Here is a 25,216-nt window from a genome sequence, read left to right as displayed (position 1 = left end):
TTCTCTGCCCTTAAATAAATAAATAAATTAATTAATTAATTAATTAATTAATTTGTGTGTGTGTGTGTAAGTTGTTGCCATATACTCTCATGAACATTAGCCTAGCATTTCTCTTGGTGTCGTTATCAGTATCACCAGGTTACATAGTCTTGAATATAACTGCAGACATACTTCATTAGAATCTTGTCCACCCTGCCTCTCACTTGAATTATTAAATGCTTTATAGGTGATTCTTTTTTTTTTTTTAATGTGGATGGAGGGGAGATAGATTCCTGCATGTGCCTTGACTGGGATCCACTTGGCAACCCCCCATCTGGGGCCAATCCTTGGACCATCCAAGCCATCCTCAGTGCCTGGGGCCAACACCTGAACCAGTCGAACCACTGACTGCAAGAGGGGAAGAGAGAGAGAGAAGGGAGAGAGGGAGGGGAGAGAAGCAGATGGTTGCTTCTTATGTGTCTCCTGACCAGGGATCAAAATTGGAACATTCACACACCAGGCTGACACTTTATCCACTGAGCCAACTGGCCAGGGCCTATAGGTAATTTTTAAGCATAGTAATACTTGAGACCCTTGTTCTTGTTAATTTTGTTTGTATTTGAGATGAAGCAGAAACATTTCTAGTTTGGGGAAAAAATAAATTTTAGAGGGATTCCCCATGACTGGTGAGCTCTAAAGGAAACTTCCAGAGACCTCTGTAAACTGAGCCAACACACTGCCAGCTGGCTCAGAGACTGCCTGCCTTGACAGAGGGTTTCTCCACTGGGCTCAGGCAGGATGCATACCAGATTCCAGAGTCTTAAAAGCTCTCACTTCTTATAGAATCTAACTTCCCAATTAATATGAAAAGTTTTTCCTTAAAGAAAAATAAAAGGAGAGTATTTTTTACTGAGCTCCAAAGAGACCCCTTTCCTAATGAATTTGTGTAATGCTCACAGGCCCCTTCTAGGAGAACCCAGTCAACTCTGTTAACTTCGATTTTATATTTGCTATGAGTCACCCTCTACTAGAAAGTTTTCGTGTTAATAGTTATATTAAATTACAGTGGTTATTATTTGTCCTTAGGTCAATTAAATAACTTGCCCAAAGGCATTGAGTACATCTGCAAAGGAGATAGAACAAACCTTGGCTGGCTGAATTTAAAACTAGAGACCTGTCTTCCTAGGAAGAGGGAAATTCCCATTCTGAATCACAAAACATCCATCCTGTGAAGCCACCATCTTTCTGAACTTGTCAGCAGAGTAGCACTGAGTGAAAGGACATTCTTCAGCTATCCCAAAAAGGGGTCATTTCTCTGAAGCTAAGTGTTTACTTTACCTGTGACAATATAGATGGTACCCTTTGCCACAGGGCAATAAAAAATTTGTTTTTGGTTTTAAAGGCCTTTGCTTCGGCTCTACAAGATTAGAATAAACAGAGGTGTTGTTAATGTCAACAGTGTTGTTTAGCCAAATAGGTGACACTGTTACTGAAAACTAGAAGATAGTTGACTCTAAGTGATGAGACATTTAAGACTAAAACTAGACTCTAAATTAAGAATGCCTCTGCAACTGTAACTTTAGCACATTTGCCTGAGTGTTATAATGTATTCACTGTAAAGTCTAGAAACCTTATAAATATATGACTGGCAGTTGCCCCAGGCAGAAATCTTTTACTGATGCAATGAGATAAAAGTAATTAAGCTACATGTAGACTGATGGGTAATTAAATCCATGTGAAGCATTTTGTAACTAATTGCTATGTTCTAATCACAGATTGCTTTCTGTTTGTCAAGGTAAGTGTATATAATTACACAGTTCTTATTTTCTTTAATCTGAAATCATCCCAGTTGGGTGAATATTTTTAAGCACTCTGAATCTTAGATTATTTGATACATTTCTTGCATAAAGGAAATTTGCATATTTTGTAATTTTACGGCCATTTATGTAATTAGTTTTTAGTATCACCAACAGCAGTTCTGTGATCAGTAGACAAATCTAGAGTCTAGATTCATTGCTTGTTTTTTAAATTTATTTTTAATGTTAAAGCTGGTTTTTTTATTTATTGAATACTAGTAATGTTCAAAGCATTATATGGACTGTGCTGATCACAGTGGTGTATTAAAAATAAACCATTTCCAATGACACAGGTAAAATAAATAGCTTTAAGAATTGGAGAGTTTGGGTATGAAAAAGCATCGTGGCTCGAGGCATGGCTATATAACTACTGGACACATCAGGTAGAGCTGGAATTTCTAGAGTCAGGGCTAGAGTGGAATTGTAAATGTAGACACCATTCAAAGTATGTTTTTTGTTTGTTTGTTTGTTTGTTTTGAGATAGGCAGGGAAAGAGAGACAGAACATTAAGCTCCTCTGGTATGTACCCTGACCAGGGAATTGAACCAGCAACCTCCATGCTCTGGGATGACACTCCAACCAGCTGAGCTGTCCAGCCAGGGCTTAATTTTTTAAATTTATTAATAGAGACAGAGGAAGAAAGGGAGAGAGGAGGGAGGGGCAAGGGAAGCATTTGTTTGCTGTTCCACTCAGTTATGCACTCATGGTTGCTTCCTATGTGTGTCCTGACCCGGGATCGAACCCACAACCTTGTTGTTTCAGGAATATGCCATTAACCCACTGAGAAAATCAACCATGGCCTCATTTTGTTTTTAAATGTAAGTTGCTTCTGCTGCTACCTAACACTAGACAGTGTGTTTCTGGGATGCCTTACTCATCTTTGTGCTCTAAGCATGGTGCCTGGCACATGGAGTTCACTCAGTAATGCTTGTGGAATTACTGTGAGTAACATGTTTATCAGAAGGGAATCAAAGATCCTATTCTGCAGATTACCTTCATTGTGAGCTTGCCTTTCTCACTTCCTTAGCTGGATAGAGAGACTATTTCCTGACTTTCAAGGCATATTATAAGCTATTGGATTTTAAAAACACTGTTAGCTCTACTTCATACGTATGTTTTATTAAATTTAAGTATATATAATGTCAAGCTTATTGGTAATGACTTTCAAAAAGACATAATTTATAATGACTGTTCCTTAACTTTGGTCATCTAAGTGGTAACTGTGATGAAAAGAAAGGCTTTATAGGCTGAATTGTAATATATTGTTTAGGGAGCCAGATACTTTTCTCCTTATTCTTCCCACTGTTTTTGTTCCAACTGTTAAAGCTGCCCTGGGTCGTGTGCAGAATTGGATTCTTCTTGCCACACACTAGACCTTCTTCCCTGCCCTCATCTGTAGTCTGTAGAAGAGCGTGTTCCCTGCCAGTGATTGCATTCTTTTTCAGATATGAATGTTACTTTGATTTCTTTACAACGCTGTACCATATCTCATAGTTTCTTCTTTATATTAGTGCATATATACATAGTAAATGTAAATGTAATGTATTGTACTTTTATTATATCTAAGTTTAATGCCATAAAAACGTTTTTTTCCAGTGGCCTGCTGATACTATTTTCACTTCCCCTGGTCTACTCCTTAGGGTTATATTTGCCTGTTTTGTAAATAGTTAACTCAGACTTCTGTACACTTATTTTCTTTAGTTCTCTTTTCTAGATCTGCCATCAGTGTTGTTTATATGTGCCTTGGGAAGCTTCATGTAAGACTTGGTGGTGCCTACTTAATAAATACTACTTTGTGATGATTATAGCAGTACATGATGTGTTTCAGAAGGTAGTCTTTCATTTTCTAATTGCAAATATAGTATATAAAATTTCTTTTTTATATAGAATATGAAGCTTATTTGCAGAAAAATATTCATTTGGTGGATTAAATTTTTTTTAATTTATTCATTTTAGAGAGGAGAGAGAGAGAGAGAAAGAGAGAAAGGAAAAGGGGGGAGGAGCAAGAAGCATCAACTCCCATATGTGCCTTGACCAGACAAGTGCAGGGTTTTAAACCAGCAACCTCAGCGTTCCAGGTCGACGCTTTATCCACTGTGCCACCACAGGTCAGGCGGATTTTTTAATAAAGTGATAATTTTTATTATTTTTTTCTTTTTATTGAATTTATTGGAGTGACACTGGTTGAAAAAATTATGTTTCAGGCGCATAATTCTACAACACAGCTGTACACTGTATTGTGTGTTCATCATTCCAAGTCAAGTCTCTTCTCATCACCATTTACCCTCCTGTACCTTCCTTCTGTTCCTCTAGTCCCTCTAGTCCCCGTACTCTTGGTAGTCACTGTACTGTTGTCCATGAGTTGTTTTTTTTCCTTTTTTGCTCAATCCCTTCACCCCCTTATCCATCCCTGCTCACGACAGCTGTCAGTCTATTCTCTAAGAGTCTGCTTCTTTTTTGCTTGTTAGTTCTTTTTGTTCATTAGACCCACATATAGGTGAAATCATATGGTACTTGTCTTTCTTTGACTGTCATATTTCACTTAGCATAATGATCTGCAGGTCCGTTCATTCTGTTGCAAAGGGTAAGATTTCCTTCCTTTTTTATGGCTCACTAGTATTCCATTATTTAAATGTACCACAGCTTTTTTTCCTACTCATTTACTGATGGGTACTTGAGCAGCTTCCAAATCTTGGCTATTATAAATAACACTGCAGTGAACATAGGGGTGCGTATATCTTGTGAATTAATGTTTCAGGTTTCTTTGGATAAATTCCCAGAAATGCAATGGCTGAGTCATAAGACAGTTCCATTTTTAAGTTTTTGAGGTAAGTCCATTTTCCCCCAGTGGCTGCACCAGTCTGCATTCCCACCAGCAGTGCACTAGGGTTCTTCTTTTTCTACATCCTCGTCAAAACTTAATGTTTATTGATTTATTGGTGATAGCCATTCTGAGAGGTGTGAAGTGATACCTCATTGTTTTTTTAAATTTGCATTTCTCTAATGACTAATGAAGTTGAGTGTCTTTTCATTTGCCTACTAGCCATCTTATATCCTCTTTGGAGAAGTGTCTGTTCGGGTTCTTTTTTCATTTTTTAATTGGATTTTAAAAATTATTTTGGTACTGGGTTTTCTAAGTTCTTTATAAATTTTGATATTATTAACCCCTTATCAGATATATCAGTGAATATGTTCTCCCATTCAGCGGCTTGTCTTTTCATGTTGTTAATGGTTTACTTTGCTATGCAAAAAGCTTATTAGTCTGATGCAGTCCCATTTTTTCTTTTGTTTTCCTTGCCCAAGGAGGTATATCTGAAATAATATTGCTACAAGAAATATTTGAGATTTTATTGCCTATGTTGTCCTCTATGATTTTATTAAGCCTTTAATCTAATTTGAGTTTATTCTTATACATGGTGTAAGAAGGTGGTCTAGTTTCATTTTCTTGCACATATCTGTTCAATTTTCCCAACACCACTTAGTAAAATACCATCTTTACCCCATTGCATGTTTTTGCTTCTGAAGTGATAACTTTTATAAACATTCTTACATTAGTTACTTTAAATCAGAAAGCTTTACTCAGTGTTGAGGGAGATAGTTTCTTGATTTATTAGACAGAAAGACTGGGTTGGGCCTGCCCAGCTTGAACTTTACATGAAGCCTCTGCATTACAGTAGGTAAGCAGAGGTTTTGCATATGTAGAACAGAGTGTCTTGTCCTGGTAACCAGTACCCTGCCTTTATCTTTTTTTAAACTTATATTTTGAAATAAGTTCAGACTTACAAAAATGTTGTAAAAATAGTAGAAAGAGTTCACATATACTCTTCCTCTACTTCATCTAACTTTCTCATATGTTAATATCTAACATGACCATGGTACAATAATCAATGTCAGAAAAATTAACATTGATATGGTATTATGTAATCCATAGACCCTATTCAGAATTCATCCATTGTTGCACTGATATCCTTTATCTGGTCCAGGATTCGATCCAGGATTCCATGTACAGTTAGTTATCGTGTCTCCTCAGTCTCTTCATCTCAGTCTGGGACAGTACCTTTGTCTTTCTTTTCTTTCATAACCTTAATGTTTTGAAGTATACTGGTCAGTTATTTTATTAGACCTTTCTCATTTGGGTTTGTCTGATGTTAAAGTATAAAGTGTATAAGGTATAGTATCTTAAATGTATCAATCATATTATTTAAATAATTTTCAGTTTTTTCTTGATTAATTATTTAGGAGAAAGTACAATTTATTCATGAATTAAAGTTTATGTTAATTTTTTAGTTCTTCATTACAGATATTTCTGTAATCTTTATCAATGTTTTTCAACTGCCAGTCTGTGGACCAGTTCGTGAAAGAATTAACCACCCTGATGTTGTCTGAAAATTATAAACCCAGTGATCTTAGTTGAATTTGTTTATGCTCAGGGTGATTTCTGCCTCAGCGGTCCCCTAATAATTCTCCTGTTTTCACCGGTCCCTAAATATAAAAAGGTTGAGAACCACTTACTGGTTATACACATTGCTGCCTAAATAAAAATAGGTGAGCCATGTTTGTAATTTAATAATTTCTAGTAGCCCTATTAATAAAAGTAAAAAGATACTGGTTCAATTTATTTTATAAGATATTTTAACATAATTATTTCAACTTATAATCAATATAAAAAATCTTGATATTGGCCCTGGCCGGTTGGCTCAGTGGTAGAGTGTCAGCCTGGCATGTGGGAGTCCCGGGTTCGATTCCCGGCCAGGGCACACAGGAGAGGTGCCCATCTGCTTCTCCACCCCTTCCCCTCTCCTTCCTCTCTGTTTCTCTCTTCCCCTCCTGCAGCCAAGGCTCCATTGGAGCAAAAGTTTCCCCGGGCGCTGGGGATGGCTCTGTGGACTCTGCCTCAGGCGCTAGAATGGGTCTGATTGCGGCAGAGCAATGCCCCAGATGGGCAGAGCATCGCCCCCTGGTGGGCATGCCGGGTGGATCCTAGTCGGGCACATGCAGGAGTCTGTCTGACTGCCTCCCTGTTTCCAACTTCAGAAAAACAAAACAAACAAAAAAACAAACAAACAAAAAATCTTGATATTTACTTTTTTATATCATGTCTTCTAATGTGCACATCTCAGTTTGGACTAATTACATTTTAAATGCTCAATAGCCACCAGTAGCTGTTGGTTATCATCTTGGATAGGAAAGGCTTATATTCTTAATGCAACTCATATATTATTTATGTATTGTTTTGGTTTTCTTTCTAATGCCACTAAAGAATTTTTTCCTTTGAGATTTTAGTTGATACTTTTCTTTTTGCCAAACTAGAGCCAAAGTTTTATAGGTGTTCTTTTTTAGTAATTGACATCAAAGAGTTATGTTGGAGTTCCTTTTTTAGATTCTTATTCTTACTCTGCTACTGGCTATTTTATAACTTTGGAAAAGTCATTTAACCTTTCTGATCTTCTAGTCTTTGATTAAAAAATTAAGTACAGTGTAATAAAGTCTTTTGGCATTTTATTACTAGACAGTTTTGATTCTTAAAATTATCTTTATATTTTTTATTCAAATACTACCTTGATTAGTTATCATAAAATGCAATGTGTTAGGTGTAGCACCAAGATCAAGAAGGATCTAATGTAATCTATTTTTAGTGAACCATAGTGCATGGCCAGCTGAAAGAGCATAAGGAGAGCAAAAAGTAGCTTTACATCTCTTTCACGAGATCAGACGTGTTCAGGGTGGTATGGCCATAGACTCATTATTCTCAAGTATAGAATTATTTAAGTCTTACATGATTTTGAGTACACACTGGATCACCCTTAATTGGAATAATTTAGTCAATGGGAAAGGGCAATGTCAACAAAGCTATTGGTTTGTTGTTTTCCTTGGTGCCTCCAACCAACTATAGCTTATCTTTCTTTTAATAGGTGAATTATTGATGGTAAAAAATTACCATTTTTCCCTTCTATGAGGTAATTATTTTTAAATGGCATTCTTTTCACCCTTTATGCTAGGGGAAAGTTAGCATTCTCTTTTTAAATATTGAATATTAGCTACCTAGATTGGCTTCACGTAGCAGAATTTAATAAAGATTATTGCACTTAATTATTATTACAGAATCGCTTATTTTAAAACATATCAACCTCATTGCTGACTTAGCTTCTTTCTAAAATATAAATGGGCTTTATCAACATTTATTTAAGCACAGGGATTATTACTTGTCATTCAAATTTTGAATTATGTTTTCAAGATATAAAACACTATAGACACTAATATCATTTTTAAAAATTACCAGTTCTATAGTCCCTGGCTCTGTAGCTCAGTTGGTCAGAGCATTGTCCACATATGTCAAGGTTGCAAGTCTGATTCCTGGTAGGACAGAATCAACCAATGAGTGCATAGGTGGGTGGAATGACAAGTTGATTTCTCTCTCTCTCTCCCTTTCCTTTCCTTTCTCCTCTCTTTCTAAATTCAATTTTAAAAAAATTTAACAATTACCGGCTGTATTAAGCTCTAACCGTTTATCATATTTAGGCTTTTTAAGTAAAAAATGAACTAAAGATAATGTTGAAGCCTCCTGTGCATATTCTTCCAGGATTTTCTATTCCACTCTTGTCTCCTCTGGGGTTAATGACTCATTACAATTCCCATCATTACATTGTTCCTTCTTTCCTCTGTTTCTGTCTTCTTACACTGAGTATTGTGATTCTACTTTGTCTTCACTATTGCCTTGTTAGCTATGCCTCTTTGTTTTCTTTATTTTTGATTTATTGATTCATAGATGCTCTGAGGTTTAAATATACACGCTTAACTTATTGCACTCAGCCTCAAATAAGAATAATATGCCTAATCAGGCAGTGGCTCAGTGGATAGAGCATTGGACTAGGATGTGGAGGACACAGGTTCGAAACTCCGAGGTTCCTGGCTTGAGTGCAGGCTCATCTGGTTTGAGTACAGTGCACCAGCTTGAGCCCAAGGTCACTGGCTTGAGCAAGGGGTCACTCGGTCTGCTGAAGACCCCCCCCCATCAAGGCACATATGAGAAAGCAATCAATGAGCAACTAAGGTGTCACAACAAAGAATTGATGCTTCTTATCTCTCTCCCTTCCTGTCTGTCTGTCCCTATCTGTCTCTGTCACCAAAAAAAACCCCAACAATAAAACAATAATATAACCTTATAATCATATACTTTAATTTCCTTCTTTCTCATATTCTTTGTGCTTTTGTCATTTTTTTACATAAAGTTTAGACCCCACAATATTTGTTTTGCCTAAAATAATCAATTATATTTTAAAGAGATAAAAATGAGGAAATATAGCTTTTATATATAGCTGCACATTTAACATTCTGGTCCTGTTCTTTCCTTTGTGTGTCATTTAGTGCTTTCCTTTCCATCTGGAATCATTTGTCCTATATTTAAAGATTTTTTTTCTTATTTAGAGTAGCAGTGTATTGGTAAGAAATTCTCTCAACTTGCTCTGTCTCAATTCTTTATTTTGCCCTCTTATTGAATAGGTGTTTTCCAAATTTCATTGAATTCAAAATTCTAGAACAATTTTTCAGTGTTTTGAAGATGTCTCTCTTTTCATTCTGCCTTGCATGACAAAATACTTTCTATTACTCTTATGTATGTATTTATTTTTAATTAAATTTATTGGGGCAATAATTGATTAATAAAATTATATAGGTTTCAGGTGTGCATTTCTATAATGTACCATCTGTATATTGTACTGTGTGTTCACCACCCCCAGTCAAGTCTCCTCCCATCACCATTTATCTTTCATACCGTCTTCTGCCCCCCCCCATCCCTCTGGTCATCATCATGCTGTTATTTTTGTGACTGTGTACAGTGTCTTCTCTACCCCAACTTCTTTTAAAATGATCTCTTTATTACTTTTTTTAAAAAGCCATTTGTTTATAATATGTTTGATATGGTGTTATTCTTTTATTCTACTGAGGCTGTTTAAGTTTATTGAATTTGTGGTTTATAGTTTTTATCAAAGTTGGAAAACAGTTTAACCATTATTTCAGGCAGTCTAAATATACATGTGTTAGCTGGCTTGGTATTGTTCTTCTCTGTTCATTTTCATTCTCAGTGTCCTTTCTTTCTTTACTTTATTTTAGATAATTTTTATTACTAGGTCTTCAACTTCATCTTTAGAATAGAATCTTTTTCTAATATGTGTATTTTTCTCATCATGTTCATATTTTCTGAACACATGGACCACATTAACAATAGCTCTTTTAATGCCCTTATCTGCTAATTTAATCATCTGACACTTAGGACTTTTTTTCTATGTACTGAGCTTTCTCCTGATCATAACCATAGTCAATATTTTCTTTCTTCTCTGTATGCCTGGAAATTTTTGTTTGGATGCCAGGCATTTTGAATTTCACTTTGTTGAATATTGGATTTTGTTTTGTTTCTTTAAAGAGTTTTGGTGTATGTTCAGTCATAGTTAGGTTATTTGAATTTAGTTTGATCTTCTGAGGTTTCCTTTTAAGATCTGTTTGTATAGGTTTAGAGTAGCTTCTAGTTTTAACATAAATCTTTTCCACCCTAGGAAGAAACCCTTCTTAGGACTCTATCTAGTGACTCATGTATTCTAAGGTCTTTGTTTCATCTTGCAGAAACACAGTGTTCTTGGTCCTTTATGACTTTTAGAAATTCTTTGCTCTACTGCTTTTTGTGATTCTTTCCCCAGTCTTGAGTTTTAGTTTTTTCCCATGCATGCCCAGAGAGTACTCAATTGAAAACATGGAGGGACTATCTGCTGGTCTTTGGAGCTCTATCTCTGTGCAAATTTTGCCTCTTTAATATTGAATTCTGGAAATTGTAGCTTTCTGAACTATTTTCTCTGTCTTTTCAAGTTATCAAGATCATCAGGTTCTGTTTGCTTCCCTATCCTGCACTGTGGCCTAGAAAAATGCCTTTAGTTAGTAAGTTGGGCAATCAAAGGATTCACCTTTTTTGCTTCTTTCAGAAATCACAGTCTTGCACTGCCTGTCATTCCTTGTCTGATGGCTTCATATATTTAGTCAAATTTTCTAGTTGTTTGTAGTATTAAGGCAATTCCTATTACAGTTAATCCTTCATGTATAGAAATGGAAGTCCTCACAATATTTCCTTTTAATTAAAATTTTGTGTTGTCATTAGAGTGGCTAGAGTCTACAATTTGTGCTGGGTATTACACATTCTTTCATGGAAACAGACATGTTGTTGCATATAATTTTGATTACTGTAGCTTGGGTAAGTTAAAGAACTGGTTATTGGTATATATGATATTCTATTGTAATAAATACTAAAACTACCTTTTATTAATACCACTTGCAAGTGTTTGTAGTGCTTTATTTATAGAAGTTTTAAATTGAAGAGATAGCTGATTATTAAATTCTTTATATCCCATGTATATATCAGAACTTCCTATTCTGATTATTCTAATTTTCATCAAGGCACAACTAACAGTGTCATAGAACTTCCAAACTTTTAAAGGGCACAAGTTAGACTTACAAGACTATTTTAACTAACTCAGTTTTGGGTCAGTTGCCAATTATAGTGGTTAAAAAGAGTGAAACTGATCTGAATTATTTTATGTCTAATTTTAGTCACTTGGTATATGGGTATGGGTAGTAGATTCTTAAGGGTTAGACTTCTTTTTTCTTGAATGATGGAAAGATGTATTTTCCCTTTATAAGGGGGTTCCATTTTACTTATTTCTACTTCTCCTTCCTTTGGAAGTTGTAGCAGTGGTTCAACCTCTTTGAAGACTCTTGAGTTTGTGGCAAATTTGGTTTTCTGGATGTCAACTTAAATGATGTTAAGAGAGAAGTTGAAGCCAGGAGTAGTACTTAGGTTCTGTTGGGTGGGTAGAATGAAGAAGAAAAAGGAGATGATATAAAAGACTGGCAACTACCTCCTTTCCTATAGGTGCTACCAGCTAGAAAGCATAAATGTGTTAATGATCTCGGGTTTCTTTTACTTGTTTCTATTTAAATTTGTTAGTCGTGTTTCACTCATTTTAGTAAATTATAATAAGTTCCCCTTCCAAAAAAGAAAAGAGTGAAAGAAACTAATTTCTTTTAGAAAGACTGCAATTTTGTGATCTTTTATTTCTTTTTCTGTTCCTTCTTAAATTCCAAATCTAGTGATTTGAGAGTTCTGAAACTGTACTGAATATTCATGAGCTTAAGTATGATAGTATCTTAAAACATGAAGTTATTGAGAGCTTTCACTAGCATGTATAAGATACAAATTGCATATGCATTGCCTGCGACAGTGAGCAGTTTATTAACAGGTGATGTTTGCTCTTGTAGCTCTGCCCTTTGATGGAGCCTTTTGCAACAACTTATGTCACCAGTGGCTCCCATCTTAGAGTTCTTCTTCACCACATGCCTGTCACCACCTCACCCCACCACTCTTGACCTCTGTGTGGTTCTTTGGGAACTACAGTCATGCTTATGCTCATATATTCCCTCTGCTTCCAGTGTTCTTTCTTCAGAGGGCTGACTGCATGGCTTACCACCTTGGACCATTCAGGTCTCATGTCACTGTGAGTCTTCCTCAGTTAGTCTCTGACAGAAATAGCAATGTCCTTTCCCAACTGCTTTATCACTCCTTCCTTTTAGCCTGCTTTAAAAGCTTTTTTTTAGCATTTTTTTTACTTGATAACATGTTATTTATCTCTTAGTTATTGTCCCTTTCACTTGCATACATTTCATGAGAGCAGAGACCTTGTCTATAAGACATAGAACAGTGTCTGGCATGTAATAATACCCAACAAACACTTTCTAGCAGAAGTATGAATGAATGAAGCAATGATGTTTTATTAGTATTAGGACAACTAAATTATACACCTGATGCACCTTCCAGATGAACATAAGAATGTAATGTCAAGTAAAAAATTATTTTTTGTTGTTTAAATATTTAAAATATTAATTTATAAGTTTTATGTTCAGAGTCAAATTTCTTTAATTGGAAATATAGAATTTCAGGTCATATTTAACTGTAGATTAGGTGGAGTTCACTTTTGAGAAAGACTGTTAGGAGTATAAAATGTTAGTCATTAAAATACTCTGTTCTTGCCCTGGCCCAATAGCTCAGTTGGTTAGAGCATCATCCCTAAGCACAGAGGTTGCCTGTTCCATCCCTGGTCAGGGCACATGCAGGAACAGATTGATGTTCCTGTTCCACTTTCTCTCTCTATCTCTCTCTTCCTTCCTCTCTCTCTAAAATCAATAAAATGCACATTTAAAAAAATAAAAATAGGCCCTGGCTAGTTGGCTCAGTGGTAGAGTGTCGGCCTGGCGTGCAGGAGTCCCGGGTTTGATTCCTGGCCAGGGCACACAGGAGGAGCACCCATCTGCTTCTCCACCCCTCTCCCTCTCCTTCCTCTCTGTCTCTCTCTTCCCCTTCCGCAGCCAAGGCACCATTGGAGCAAAGTTGGCCCGGGCGCTGAGGATGGCTCTATGGCCTCTGCCTCAGGTGCTAGAATGGCTCTGGTCACAACAGAGTGACGTCCCAGATGGGCAGAGCATTGCCCCCTGGTGGGCGTGCCAGGTGGATCCTGGTCAGGCACATGCAGGAGTCTGTCTGATTGCCTCTCCGTTTCCAACTTCAGAAAAACATACACATACAAAAAATAAAAAATAATAAAACTCTATTCTTTTGATATTTAAGTTCTATTAGTTCTTCATTTCTGTAATTGAGTTCAGTGGCCAAAACAATGTGAAATTCTTTGCATCTTTAGTTTTCTTTAACCTCTAAACTATTCTATAACTCTTTGAGTTAGTCTTGGAATTAAGATAAATTTCTGTTATCACCATGATCAGCTGATATTAATCTTTTCAGAGAAAAAGGTACTGCGTTGCAGGCATCCAGCCATTTTCTTGTTTACTCTTCCTAGTTCTTTTTGTATCTGCAGTGTTTGGGCTGCTGGAAGTTGAGCCTGTTGTGATTTTTTAAAGACAAAATAGCATCTCTTCCCACATCCTGCTGAAACACCAAAGGGCTTATATGTAGACACTTTTTTCTGTATTTTTCTGCCATATACAGCCCGTATATGGCAGAAAGCACACTGTGGTTTTAAGAGGATAAACTTAATCTGCCTCACTGAAGCTTATTGCAGATTTTGGACACTGGAGAATCAGATGCCTTGTTTCTACAAGGTATATCTTCCTTTTGTGGTGTCTGTTTTAGCTTCCCATTATTTCCAAATTCTTTAAGGCATTTTAGACAGAGGGAACAGCATATGCTAAAGCACAGAGGTCTGAGTTACAGTGAATTGCACAAAGAAATAATAGTGAGTCAGTCTGGCTACAGTGAAAATGCTGACCAATGTTATTTAAGGCAGTAATTATATTGTGATTATGGGCATGAATGTTCTTGATCTTAGAAGACATATGCTGATTTATTTAGATTTAAAGTACCATCATGTCTGCAACTAATTCTCAAAGGGTCAGGGTAAAAAGCACATGTGCTGTGGGTGTGGAGAGAAAGTGCTACGAGTGGGACAAAACGCTCTACGTGAGTCTGAATGAAGGAGGGACAGGCCTTCATTGCAGGACTCTTGAAACTGTCCTCTAAACTCACCATTGCACAAAGGAAAAACAGGAAAAAGAAACTTCAGACCACTAATAATTCTCTTAAGTTTGTAAAAGTAGTATAAACCTGATATAACTGAAGAATTAGGTAATGAATCTTCTGTGGTGGTCTATTAATTGGGTTTTTGTCAGTGATATAACATTCTTATATGAAAGATATATATTTTTTTTAGATTTTTTTATTTATTCATTATAGAGAGGAGAGAGAGAGAGAGAGAGAGAGAGAGAGAAGGGGGGAGGAGCAGGAAGCATCAACTCCCATATGCGCCCTGACCAGGCAAGCCCAGGGTTTCGAACCGGCAACCTCAGTGTTTCCAGGTTGACGCTTTATCCACTGCACCACCACAGGTCAGGCTCTTATATGAAAGATATTAAAGATAACCTTAGGTGGTCCTCTTAAAAGGCTATCTTTAATAAAATTATCATTAAGTCCTTTTTTATCTAACAGGAAAACATAAAACTCTTGAGTGTTTAGTAATAGCATTAGACAAGACCTAAGAGTTACATTGACTAATTTGCTATTAAAAATTAAGCTAAATAACTATAAGCTGCCTTATACATACTATTACTTAGAAACATCTTCGTTGAATACATTTGCATGACCTTTCAAGTGATTTAACAGAGGGTCATATTTATTTCTGAATTTTTGAAGATTGCTTTTAAGAAGAATGAGCCTATAAAAACCTAGTTAATATGCACTGTGACCCTTAGAAAAGAGCATCAAGAATTAAGAGCCAAGAATTTAATGCACATTAAATAAATATAGCATAATGTATGTTGAATTTATATTCATTTTTGGCCATTGAAGAAAACGGAGTGTGAAGGCTGGAATGGGCTGGTGGAGGAGGACTCAGGATGGATTGTGAGGTAGAACGGAATAGCATGGGGGTTATTGGAGGGCAGAGGGCAGGAGCAGGGGAGTGGACATATCTTCTGAGGAAGAAAGATTTAGCAGATTTTGAGGTGATACTCTTTATTATGTTTTGTTGATGTCGATTTTTCTGGCCATCTAGTGCTCTTTAATTATTGAACCCATTAATCATAGTTTATAGGTTTCATATTTTTGTAATCCTTATTTTTAGAGACTCTAACCATAATCAAATCACTGAAGCAACTTATTATGGTGGACATTTTCCCCCGTGATAAAGCAAGAGCTGCTAGGGAAATATGCTTCTCTGACCAAATGAAATCACTCTTCACCCGTATTTTAGTTTATCACAATGAAGCTCATACACAATAAAATTATAGTGAGTCATAAGTTTTTGAAATTGAGTTTGGGGACCTGGCTATTTGGCTCAGTGGATAGAGCATTGATCTGGCATGTGGATGTCCAGGTTCCCTGTCAGAGCACATAGGAAAAGTAACCATCTGCTTCTCCACACCTCCCCCTCCCCTTTCCCCTTCCCCCTCCCCCCTCCCCTTCTCTCTCTCTCTCTCTCTCTCTCTCTCTCCCCTCTTCCTCTCTCGCAGCCATGGCTCGATTGATTTGAGCACTTTGGCCCTGGGAGCTGAGGGTGGCTCTGTGCAGTCTGTGCCTCAGGTGCTAAAAATATCTCGGTTGTGAGCATGGTCCACCAACAAGGGGGGTTGCTGTACCCAGTCAGGGTACATGAGGAGTCTACCTCTCTGTCTCATCTCCTCTCATTTGGAAAAGAAGAAAAAAGAAATTGAGTCTTGGCAAAGTTTGACTTTTCACAAACTATTTTGTTTGTAGAGAGACTGTTTTATTAAGAAAATTACCTTTCTTATGTTCTAAACCTTTCCTGCCTCCTATTTTTCCCATCCTCGTCATCACAGATTATTGTGGAATGAAGATCAGAAACTGGCTGTTGAGGTTGCTCTCTGTTCAGGGAACAGCTGCTGTGTGTTTCAGCTATAGGCTGAAACAATAACGGATTCTAGTATCTAAAGTTCTTAAAGAGGTGTTTTTTTTACCTTGTAAGATGCATTTCATTTCTCTCTAGTATTTGCTTTTCTTTTTACCAAAATTAACACAACAAAAGGATGAGCTTAAGGTTTATTAGAAGTCAGATAGACTGAACAATTTACAGAGAATGAACAAAATCAGGTTGATGAACAATTTTAGGAAAAAGTAAAATTTCTCCTTAGGTGCTTTAAAAAAAGCAATTTTTTGTGTTCTACTTTTCAAGCCACTACTTTCTTTTTCTTTCTTTTTTTTTGCATGTATTTATTTTATAGGCATGGGAACTTTCACTGGACATTCACTTCTCTTAGTTCTTCCTGCTTGCTTCTCTTTTTCATTTCCATGTGTTTATTTTTCGGACCTGTATTAATCAAAGTCCACATTATATTGCAGGCGGGAGTCTATCTCATTGGAGCTGACATCATATCCACTTCCACCCAGCCTAGTTCGCCCTTCATTTTTGTGTCTAAGGCTGTGTCTTGAGTAACCATCTCCCTCTGCCACCACCATTAGGGACGTATGCGACGTTCCCTGGATGTCTGTCATTGTCCCCTCACCAGCTCATAGATAATAGCCAATCTTAGATCACAGAAGTTTAATGATGAATCCATATCTGTCATGAGCTGGAATTGCTGCAGGGCACATAGTAGGTAACGACCTAATAAATGTTTGATAGATGAATAAAGAAATGAATGTGCAAAGGAATATAGCTCATAACTGAAGTCCTGAAGGAATGAAGCTGTTTAGGCAAGCACTTCTGTCCATAAGTATAGCCAATTAAGTGTGCAGATAGAAGCATACATGTGTTCCAGTATCCATTAGTGATTACAGACTGCACTGCAGCCTTCAGTTTTCCTGGTGAATTCATATGCAAGCTGACCTGACAGGAACTGCTTGCACTATGAATAATCACAAGACTTCCCAGGGAAAAGGATGTCAGGCAGAGGGATTCCATATTTAGCTTCACCTTTAGTATGAAATGACTTTCTGTATCCTCTAACTATTTGAGAGATCAGCTCTCATTAGAATTTATGCTTGAAATATAACCTTATAAAATCTGAACTTTCTCACGTTTATTAAGAGCAAAATATCTTTGACAAATTTTTGGATTGAATTGGCGGGCACAATTCTCCTGAAGTCCATGGGTTTCACATTTTGCACACGTTCTCTCATTTCATTGTGTTTTAGGCCAGGTTGCTATTATATAGAGCACTTTAGCAGCCTTGATCTTGGAGACATCAAGACCATTATTCCTGTTGTTGCTGATTTAGTGTTACAGCTGCTTCCTCTTTATGTGATTTAATTTGAAGTTTCAGCCCACCAGGGGGCTATTGGTCCCCACCTATGCAGCTTTAAGAGCTGGCTGCTGTTTCTGCTTGGATGTTATTTCCATTCCTGTTCATAGTGATTTTCCCCTTCTATATTCATCTAGCAACAGCAAGGCACTGTTCCAGGAATTGCTCTCTCTACAAAAGGCGTAACATGGAACCATTTGGATGGAAATATTATAAATTAAAATTATTCTGTTCATTTTAAAATATTCATATTGTGTTGCTCAAATGCCAGTAACTGGAAAATCATGGATAATGTCCTGTTTTTATAACCTCTTTCAGAGTGTTTTCAAATCTGTTTATGTTGTTACTTAGCCATCTCTTTTCTTAGAGTGGATTTTGTGATAAGATTTAAAAGAAAAAAAAGATTGTAGAGTCCAGTATCTGATGGCATATGTAATATTAAAATAAAGATGATGCCATTAATTGCAACCCATTTTTAAATAGAAAAATATTTACTCCATTGAATAAATATTTATAAAATTATAAAACTACAAAAACCTATAAACATGCTAGACTTTTCTTTTGAGGATACATTTTTTTATTATTAAATGGTTAAAACTAAGCAAAGGTTTATTAATTTTGGGACTCCTTATTTAATTTCAATTAAGAAAATCTATTTATTCATAACACTGCTGCTTTTCAAATACTAAAAACATCTCCAGCTTTTTAAATGGAGCCTTTTTGTTGTTGTTATCTCTTGTTTTCTGTGCTAAGTCATTGCTTCCTTAATTTCAGGAAACTAAAATGCAATTTCTGCCTCTTATTGTCTGTTTTTCTTTAGATGTGGGTTAGGATAAGCATGTATCAGAAAGACAAGTGGAGAAAAGAGAATATGTTTTTGTTTGGGTTGGCTAGTTTTTCGATAAAGTTAATATGTCTCTTATTCTCAAGGAAAGACTAGCGATTGGAGAGCTTCACTTCATGTCTATTTCCTACCTCTGTGGAACACATTAAGGATAGTGAAGATCTTTACCTCTTCCTTCTGTATTCTTTTAGTTTTACCTTCACATTCACCTGCAAGCCACATGTTTTATTTGTTGTCTCTCTTGGCTAGGAATATTTTAATGTATTTTTGAAACTCTTCTATTCTGTCAACTAAAGACAATTTAAAATTACGATTTTAAGATTCTTTCCAGAAACTTACACTCCTGGCTCCGGCTGTCACCGTTCTTTGTGTGCCATGTATGTGCTCAGGCTCTTCAGGAGCAGCAAATCACTTCAGTGTGAACCAATTGCACAGGCCGGTTTTATTGTTCCTTGAGACTTGTGAATCATTTGGCCTTTTAAAATAGGCTAACCATATAATTGCATATGCGTTTAGAAACGTTCTGTGTGTCTGCCTGACCTGTGGTGGCACAGTGGATAAAGCGTCGACCTGGAAATGCTGAGGTCGCCGGTTCGAAACCCTGGGCTTGCCTGGTCAAGGCACATATGGGAGTTGATGCTTCCAGCTCCTCCCCCCTTCCCTCTGTCTCTCTCTCCTCTCTCTCTCTCTCTCTCTCTCTGTCTCTCTCTCCTCTCTAAAAATGAATAAATTAAAAAAATAAAAAGGAAAAAAATAGTTTAACAAAATTTAAAAAAAAAGAAACGTTCTGTGTGTCATGCAAACCTGGGTGGCTCTTGCTAACTCTTGTTTTATTCATTTTAAATAATGCTAGTTAGCCAAAAGTATTTCCTTTCCATTTTTGGGAGAAAGTTATTGTCAGCTATAATATTTGAAGTCAGGATTGTTTCTAGTAACAATAGCAACAAAAGATAGATACATTTTCTTAAGGTCTGACTGATGGAAACTAGGATGCAAGCTGTCAGTTAGCAGGTTTTCCAACACCAATACTTATGCAGCAGCCATCTTCTTTGAACAAAGCCAGACAGTGCACTCTATTCTTAATTGACTAAAGAAGACAAATTAGAATAGTTCCTACAGGAGAAATGGATACTTCTATAATTAATAATTTGTGAGTGAAACCTTAACCACACTTGACATTTTTCCTTGTGTTGGTGACAGACTGATTAGTCAGTTAACTGCTGATAGTACTGTAGAGCAACTGTTCAGTTCCGGGGCTTCTGTTGCCGTATAAAATTAGTATTCTCTGTGATGGGATTGAAACATTAGTCTTGATCAAAGTGTTTTGGAAAAAACACGGTTGAACTGATTGGCTGTGAATGTTAATCACTCAATAGAACGCATTGATAATTTACAGCATTCGTGTAACTCTCTGGTGTTCATAAAATGAACTTAATAACCCACTGCCACCATGGGATAAGCTGCTTTTTTTCCTGCAGTTGAATAGCCGACTGCCTGTATAATAATGCTGAGAAATACTGCATTAAAAGGGGTGAGCAGCTGTATGATGAAGAAAACAGCTCTGTAACAGATTTGTTAATTATCTCCTTTGATTCACAGAGGGTGTTTGTGAGATATGGCTGACCAGTGAAGACACGGGGGCTTATGGCAGAGATATTGGCACCAATCTCCCCGCACTGCTGTGGAAACTGGTCGAAGTGATTCCTGAGGGAGCAATGCTGAGGGTTGGCATGACAAATCCGCCTTATATTTTAGAGCATCTGGAGGTAAGGAAGAGTACCCCATTTCCATGCTGACACAGACTTAAACCACTCCAGATGATGTGGCAGTCTCAGTGTTAGCACATGAGCTTCATTTAAAACCACCTTCACATTTCTTTGTGGTTCCACGTCACCAAGGATGGATTGAGGATTTCAAATCCCTTTTCTGTCAGTCTGCCCATCTTGTTTTGCTTCCTCGCCGTTAATTACCGTTGCCTAGCTTTTCCAGTATTTGCCATCTTGGCACAGTCCTTTGTTTCTTTTTTGCAGCCCTTGAATTTTCCATTGTATAAATTTGCCTCAATTCCTCCGTTAGAACCCCTGTCTAGTTCAGGGCTACTAATTCATTGCATTAATTTTGCAACCAACAGTGAACGTCCTGTTACCTACTTTATATTAGCCCTGTTATTAGGATGCTGGGCTGTAAGTTTGAAAATGTTATAAATTGCATCCCTTTGTCAGGAGATAATTAGGGGTAAGTAGAATCAAAGAGACATGCAGTTTGGTATTCTTTCATTTGTTTTTCTTATAATCACAGTGAGAAAAGGAGTTGTTAATTTGAGATCCCTGGTTTCATTTTTATACTTTCTGTGGAGCAGGGTGCTTCCCTTCAAGGAGCTTACCATTAAACTAGAAAGTGAACATGTCTGCCAGTAGGTGCCTGATGACACAATTGAGCAATGACTATGGACAGGGAGTGTCATTGAAAAGGGAAAAAACATGCTGGGATCCAATAATGTAATACATAGAGTAAAATAATTATATTAGGCCTCCAGGTATGGCTAAGAAGTATATAATAAGTGCTGGAAAGTCATGTGCAAAGTATAAAAATGAGTTACATTTTTCATCAGTTATGTTCTTTGCAGTTAGTTTCTGCAGAAATATGACTTCCAAAACTTTAAAAGCAAGCGTAGCTGCTGGAATTTAGTGCATAAATGCAAATGAATATTCAGATTTATAAGATTGTTTCTGTTGATTTGAGGCTTGTACTTGTTAAGGTTGTTGCTAAAAAGCTTCTCTAATATAAACAACGTATTTTAGAAATTCTAAAAACAGAGTTGATAGCAATCTGATTGTTAGTTATAAGTATGTCATAAAGAAATTTAGCAATATCAGTTTTGTTATTTTCATTCTTCTAGCCAGATTTTTTTTACTAAAGATATACAATTTGTGTGTTAACTTTGGTACTTTGGATAGTGTGGGGCAATTATGATTTGGTATTTAAAGGTAAGTCATAAGCATGTCAATTTCTACTTTTCTCTTTGATTCAGCACTTCAGAAAGCATGTGATTATCTATAAAAATCAAATATGCTGAGACGACTGCAGTCTTGCTGTGTTTGCAGTAGATATGAGACATTCATTATGAAAAGCAAGACAAGAGCTAGATATGTGGTGGTTAGGCAGGGAAGTAAGCTTATTGACTACCAATATATACTCCATAAACAATTTTGTGAAGGCTTGACCAGGCGGTGGCACAGTGGATAGAGCGTCGAACTGGGATGCGGAAGACCCAGGTTCGAGACCCTGAAGTTGCCAGCTTGAGCCCAGCTCATCTGGTTTGAGCAAAAGCTCACCAGCTTGAGCCCAAGGTCACTGGCTCAAGCAAGGGGTTACTTGGTCTGCTGAAGGCCCACTGTCAAGGCTCATATGAGAAAGCAATCAATGAACAACTAAGGTGTTGCAATGTGCAACGAAAAACTAATGTTTGATGCTTCTCATCTCTCCATTACTGTCTGTCTGTCCTTGTCTATCCCTCTCTCTGACTCTCTCTCTGTCTCTGTAAAAAAAAAGAAAAAGAAAAAAAGTAAAAAAAAAAACAATTTTGTCAAGGATCAAAGGAACCATAGTATCTAGAGCTGGAGAATGGAGAAGTTCAGGTAAGGAGTAAACACAAGGGGAAAAAATGATTATTGGCTCTGAGATAACTAACCAAATACCTCTTAGAATAAATCTAGCACTTTAAGTAACTGCAAGATTGCAGAAACTTATACCATATTTATAGTGGATCCTAATGCTCGGTACCTAAAGTAGTGCTAGTGGTTGACCTCTAAATTAGATGGTCCAGGAGAGCATCCAAAATCAACAGAAGCTGATAAATACAGCTTTACATTTTACCTGGAAAAACTCCAGATTTTTAATTCATAAATTGTGGTTAGAATGAGCAGTTCTGATTGCAATGACATTACCTTTTTAACATTCTCACTGTAAGGTATTTATAATGTTGTCCTTGCCTCCTGTGTTGTCATTTTCCTGAGTCAAGGACCTTGTCATACCCATCTCTGGTTCTGCCCCACCCAGGAATGACCCCGTAAGTGAGTGAATAAAAGAATCAATAAAGGAAGAACTTCATAAAATAAATTGTAGAGCCCACTCTTTAGTCTTTGGAGTCTTAATATTCTGGCAAGAAGAGGCAGCAGAAGATGAAAAGTACATGAGTTTCTGGCCCTGGCCGGTTTGCTCAGTGGTAGAGCATCGGCCTGGCGTGCAGGAGTCCTGGGTTCGATTCCCGGCCAGGGCACACAGGAGAAGTGCCCATCTGCTTCTCCACTCCTCCCCCTCTCCTTCCTCTCTGTCTCTCTCTTCCCCTCCCGCAGCCAAGGCTCCACTGGAGCAAAGTTGGCCCGGGCGCTGAGGATGGCTCTGTGGCCTCTGCCTCAGGCGCTAGAATGGGTCTGGTTGCAACAGAGCGACGCCCCAAGGTGGGCAGAGCATCGCCCCTTGGTGGGCATGCCGGATGGATCCCGGTTGGGTGCATGCGGGAGTCTGTCTGACTGCCTCCCCGTTTCCAGCTTCGGAAAAAATACAAAAAAAAAAAAAAAAAGGTACATGAGCTTCTAGGGTGAGAGTTTTCCCAAAGAAAGTCAGTGACTCCTGTGTCCTTGATAAGCAGGAGGAGTACATTCCTTTGCACTTGAGAAGCAGCTCTGTTGTGCCACACCATGGGAGAAAGTAGTCCGTTGGAAACAGATGAAAAGGAAGCAAGTAATGCTGTGCAAGAGTAAGAGACCACATCATTCAGATGGAAGAGCTTTTAAAGTCTTCTTTTGCCACTTTGAGAAAACCTTCAGACTGTGGTAGCTCTTCTCATCCTTCTCTGAGCGGGGAGCCCAGAGTTCTCAGTGCTGGACAAACGTTCTTATGTAAGAGGACATGTCACTGATTTCCGGATCTCACTGGCTTCCCAGGGTGGAAATGGACAACAGGGAAAAGAGCCCAAACCTGGTGAGCCTCAGCTTGTACCCACCAACACATTGTATTTCCCCGTTCTCTTCTTGTTGAACTTAAACCACTCTGAAGAAATTACTGGACTTATTAAAAGAGGGCTGAAGAGAGTTCACCAATAAGAAAAGAAGAAAACAGTAGAAAAAAACAAACAAAACAGTGAATGACAGGTGGTGATTATTTTAAACCTGGGGTCCCCGAACTATGGCTGGGCCCTCGGGCTGCATGCGGTCCCCTGAGGCCATTTATCCGGCCCCCACTACACTTCCAGAAGGGGCGCCTCTTTCATTGGTGGTCAGTGAGAGGAGCACATTGACCATCTCATTAGCCAAAAGCAGGCCCATAGTTCCCATTGAAATACTGGTCAGTTTGTTGATTTAAATTTACTTGTTCTTTATTTTAAATATTGTATTTGTTCCCATTTTGTTTTTTTACTTTAAAAAAGATATGTGCAGTGTGCATAGGGATTTGTTCATAGTTTTTTTTATAGTTCGGCCCTCAAACGGTCTGGGGGACAATGAACTGGCCCCCTGTGTAAAAAGTTTGGGGACCCCTGTTTTAAACTGTAGAGATAGAAGGAACCCACTCTTGAAATAGCAATTCTGATGCTTTAATACCCTTACAGTGAGGGCTCCTTGAGAATTATATTGTTAGTACCTAGCCTTCCTGTGTTTCTGGGAGATGCTTTGTGCTACCAGCTTTAATTACCAGTACTTCACTGGGCTGTTTTCCTGCCTCATTTTGTTCATTTGCCATTCACCTGACTCTTGAGATTTTTTTTTTTTTTTTTTTGTATTTTTCTGAAGCTAGAAACCAGGAGAGAGACAGACTCCTGCATGCACCCGACCGGGATCCACCCCGCACGCCCACCAGGGGGCGACGCTCTGCCCCACCAGGGGGCGTCGCTCTGCCGCCACCAGAGCCACTCTAGTGCCTGGGGCAGAGGCCCAGGAGCCATCCCCAGCGCCCGGGCCATCTTTGCTCCAATGGAGCCTCGGCTGCGGGAGGGGAAGAGAGAGACAGAGAGAAAGGAGAGGGGGAGGGGTGGAGAAGCAAATGGGCGCTTCTCCTGTGTGCCCTGGCCGGGAATCGAATCCGGGACTTCTACATGCCAGGCCGATGCTCTACCACTGAGCCAACCGGCCAGGGCTTGAGATTTTTTAAAACTCTTTTACCAGCTTAATTAAATTTTTTTTTTAATTATTGAACAGCTTAAAGGGGTAATCATTTAATGGAAAATACTCAGGTTTCTATCATTTAAAAGTGTTGTGTGAAAAAATAGATTTGTTGATAATACATGTTAGTAAATCTTCATAGGAACAGAAGATACACATTATAGTTAACACAGGATGCACTTTTAAGGTTTTATCAAGTCTAGTATTATATGTAGCCTATTATATGGTAGGTATTAAGTGAATGTGTAGTGAATAAATGGAAGGGAGGGGGAATTCTTAATCCCTAACAGGCAGGCAAGTAGTCACAGGTCTCAAACATTTACAGAATCTATTTTTTTTTACTTTTTTTTTAAAATTTTTTATTTATGCATTTTAGAGAGGAGAGGGAGAGACAGAGAGAGAGAGAGAGAGAGAGAGGAGAGATGGAGAGAGAGAAGGGCAGAGGAGCTAGAAGCATCAACTCCTATATGTGCCTTGACCAGGCAAGCCCAGGGTTTCGAACCGGCGACCTCAGCATTTCCAGGTTGACGCTTTATCCACTGCGCCACCACAGGTCAGGCTTACAGAACCTATTT

General features: G+C 37.8%; 1 protein-coding gene across 7 annotated transcripts in view; it reads left to right on the top strand.

Annotated features, from left to right (window-relative positions):
• CDKAL1 (CDK5 regulatory subunit associated protein 1 like 1) overlaps nt 1-25,216 on the top strand; it is a 1,056,598-nt gene that overhangs the window by 505,182 nt on the left and 526,200 nt on the right. For all 7 annotated transcript variants that reach the window (XM_066268295.1, XM_066268291.1, XM_066268292.1 and 4 more), the window contains one exon: nt 20,083-20,249. In XM_066268295.1, coding sequence (XP_066124392.1) covers nt 20,083-20,249 — 167 coding nt within the window. The remainder of the gene's footprint in view (nt 1-20,082; nt 20,250-25,216) is intronic.

Source organism: Saccopteryx bilineata, chromosome 3, assembly GCF_036850765.1.
Source record: "Saccopteryx bilineata isolate mSacBil1 chromosome 3, mSacBil1_pri_phased_curated, whole genome shotgun sequence".
NCBI lineage: Eukaryota > Metazoa > Chordata > Mammalia > Chiroptera > Emballonuridae > Saccopteryx > Saccopteryx bilineata.
This window is presented reverse-complemented; position numbering and strand designations above follow the sequence as displayed.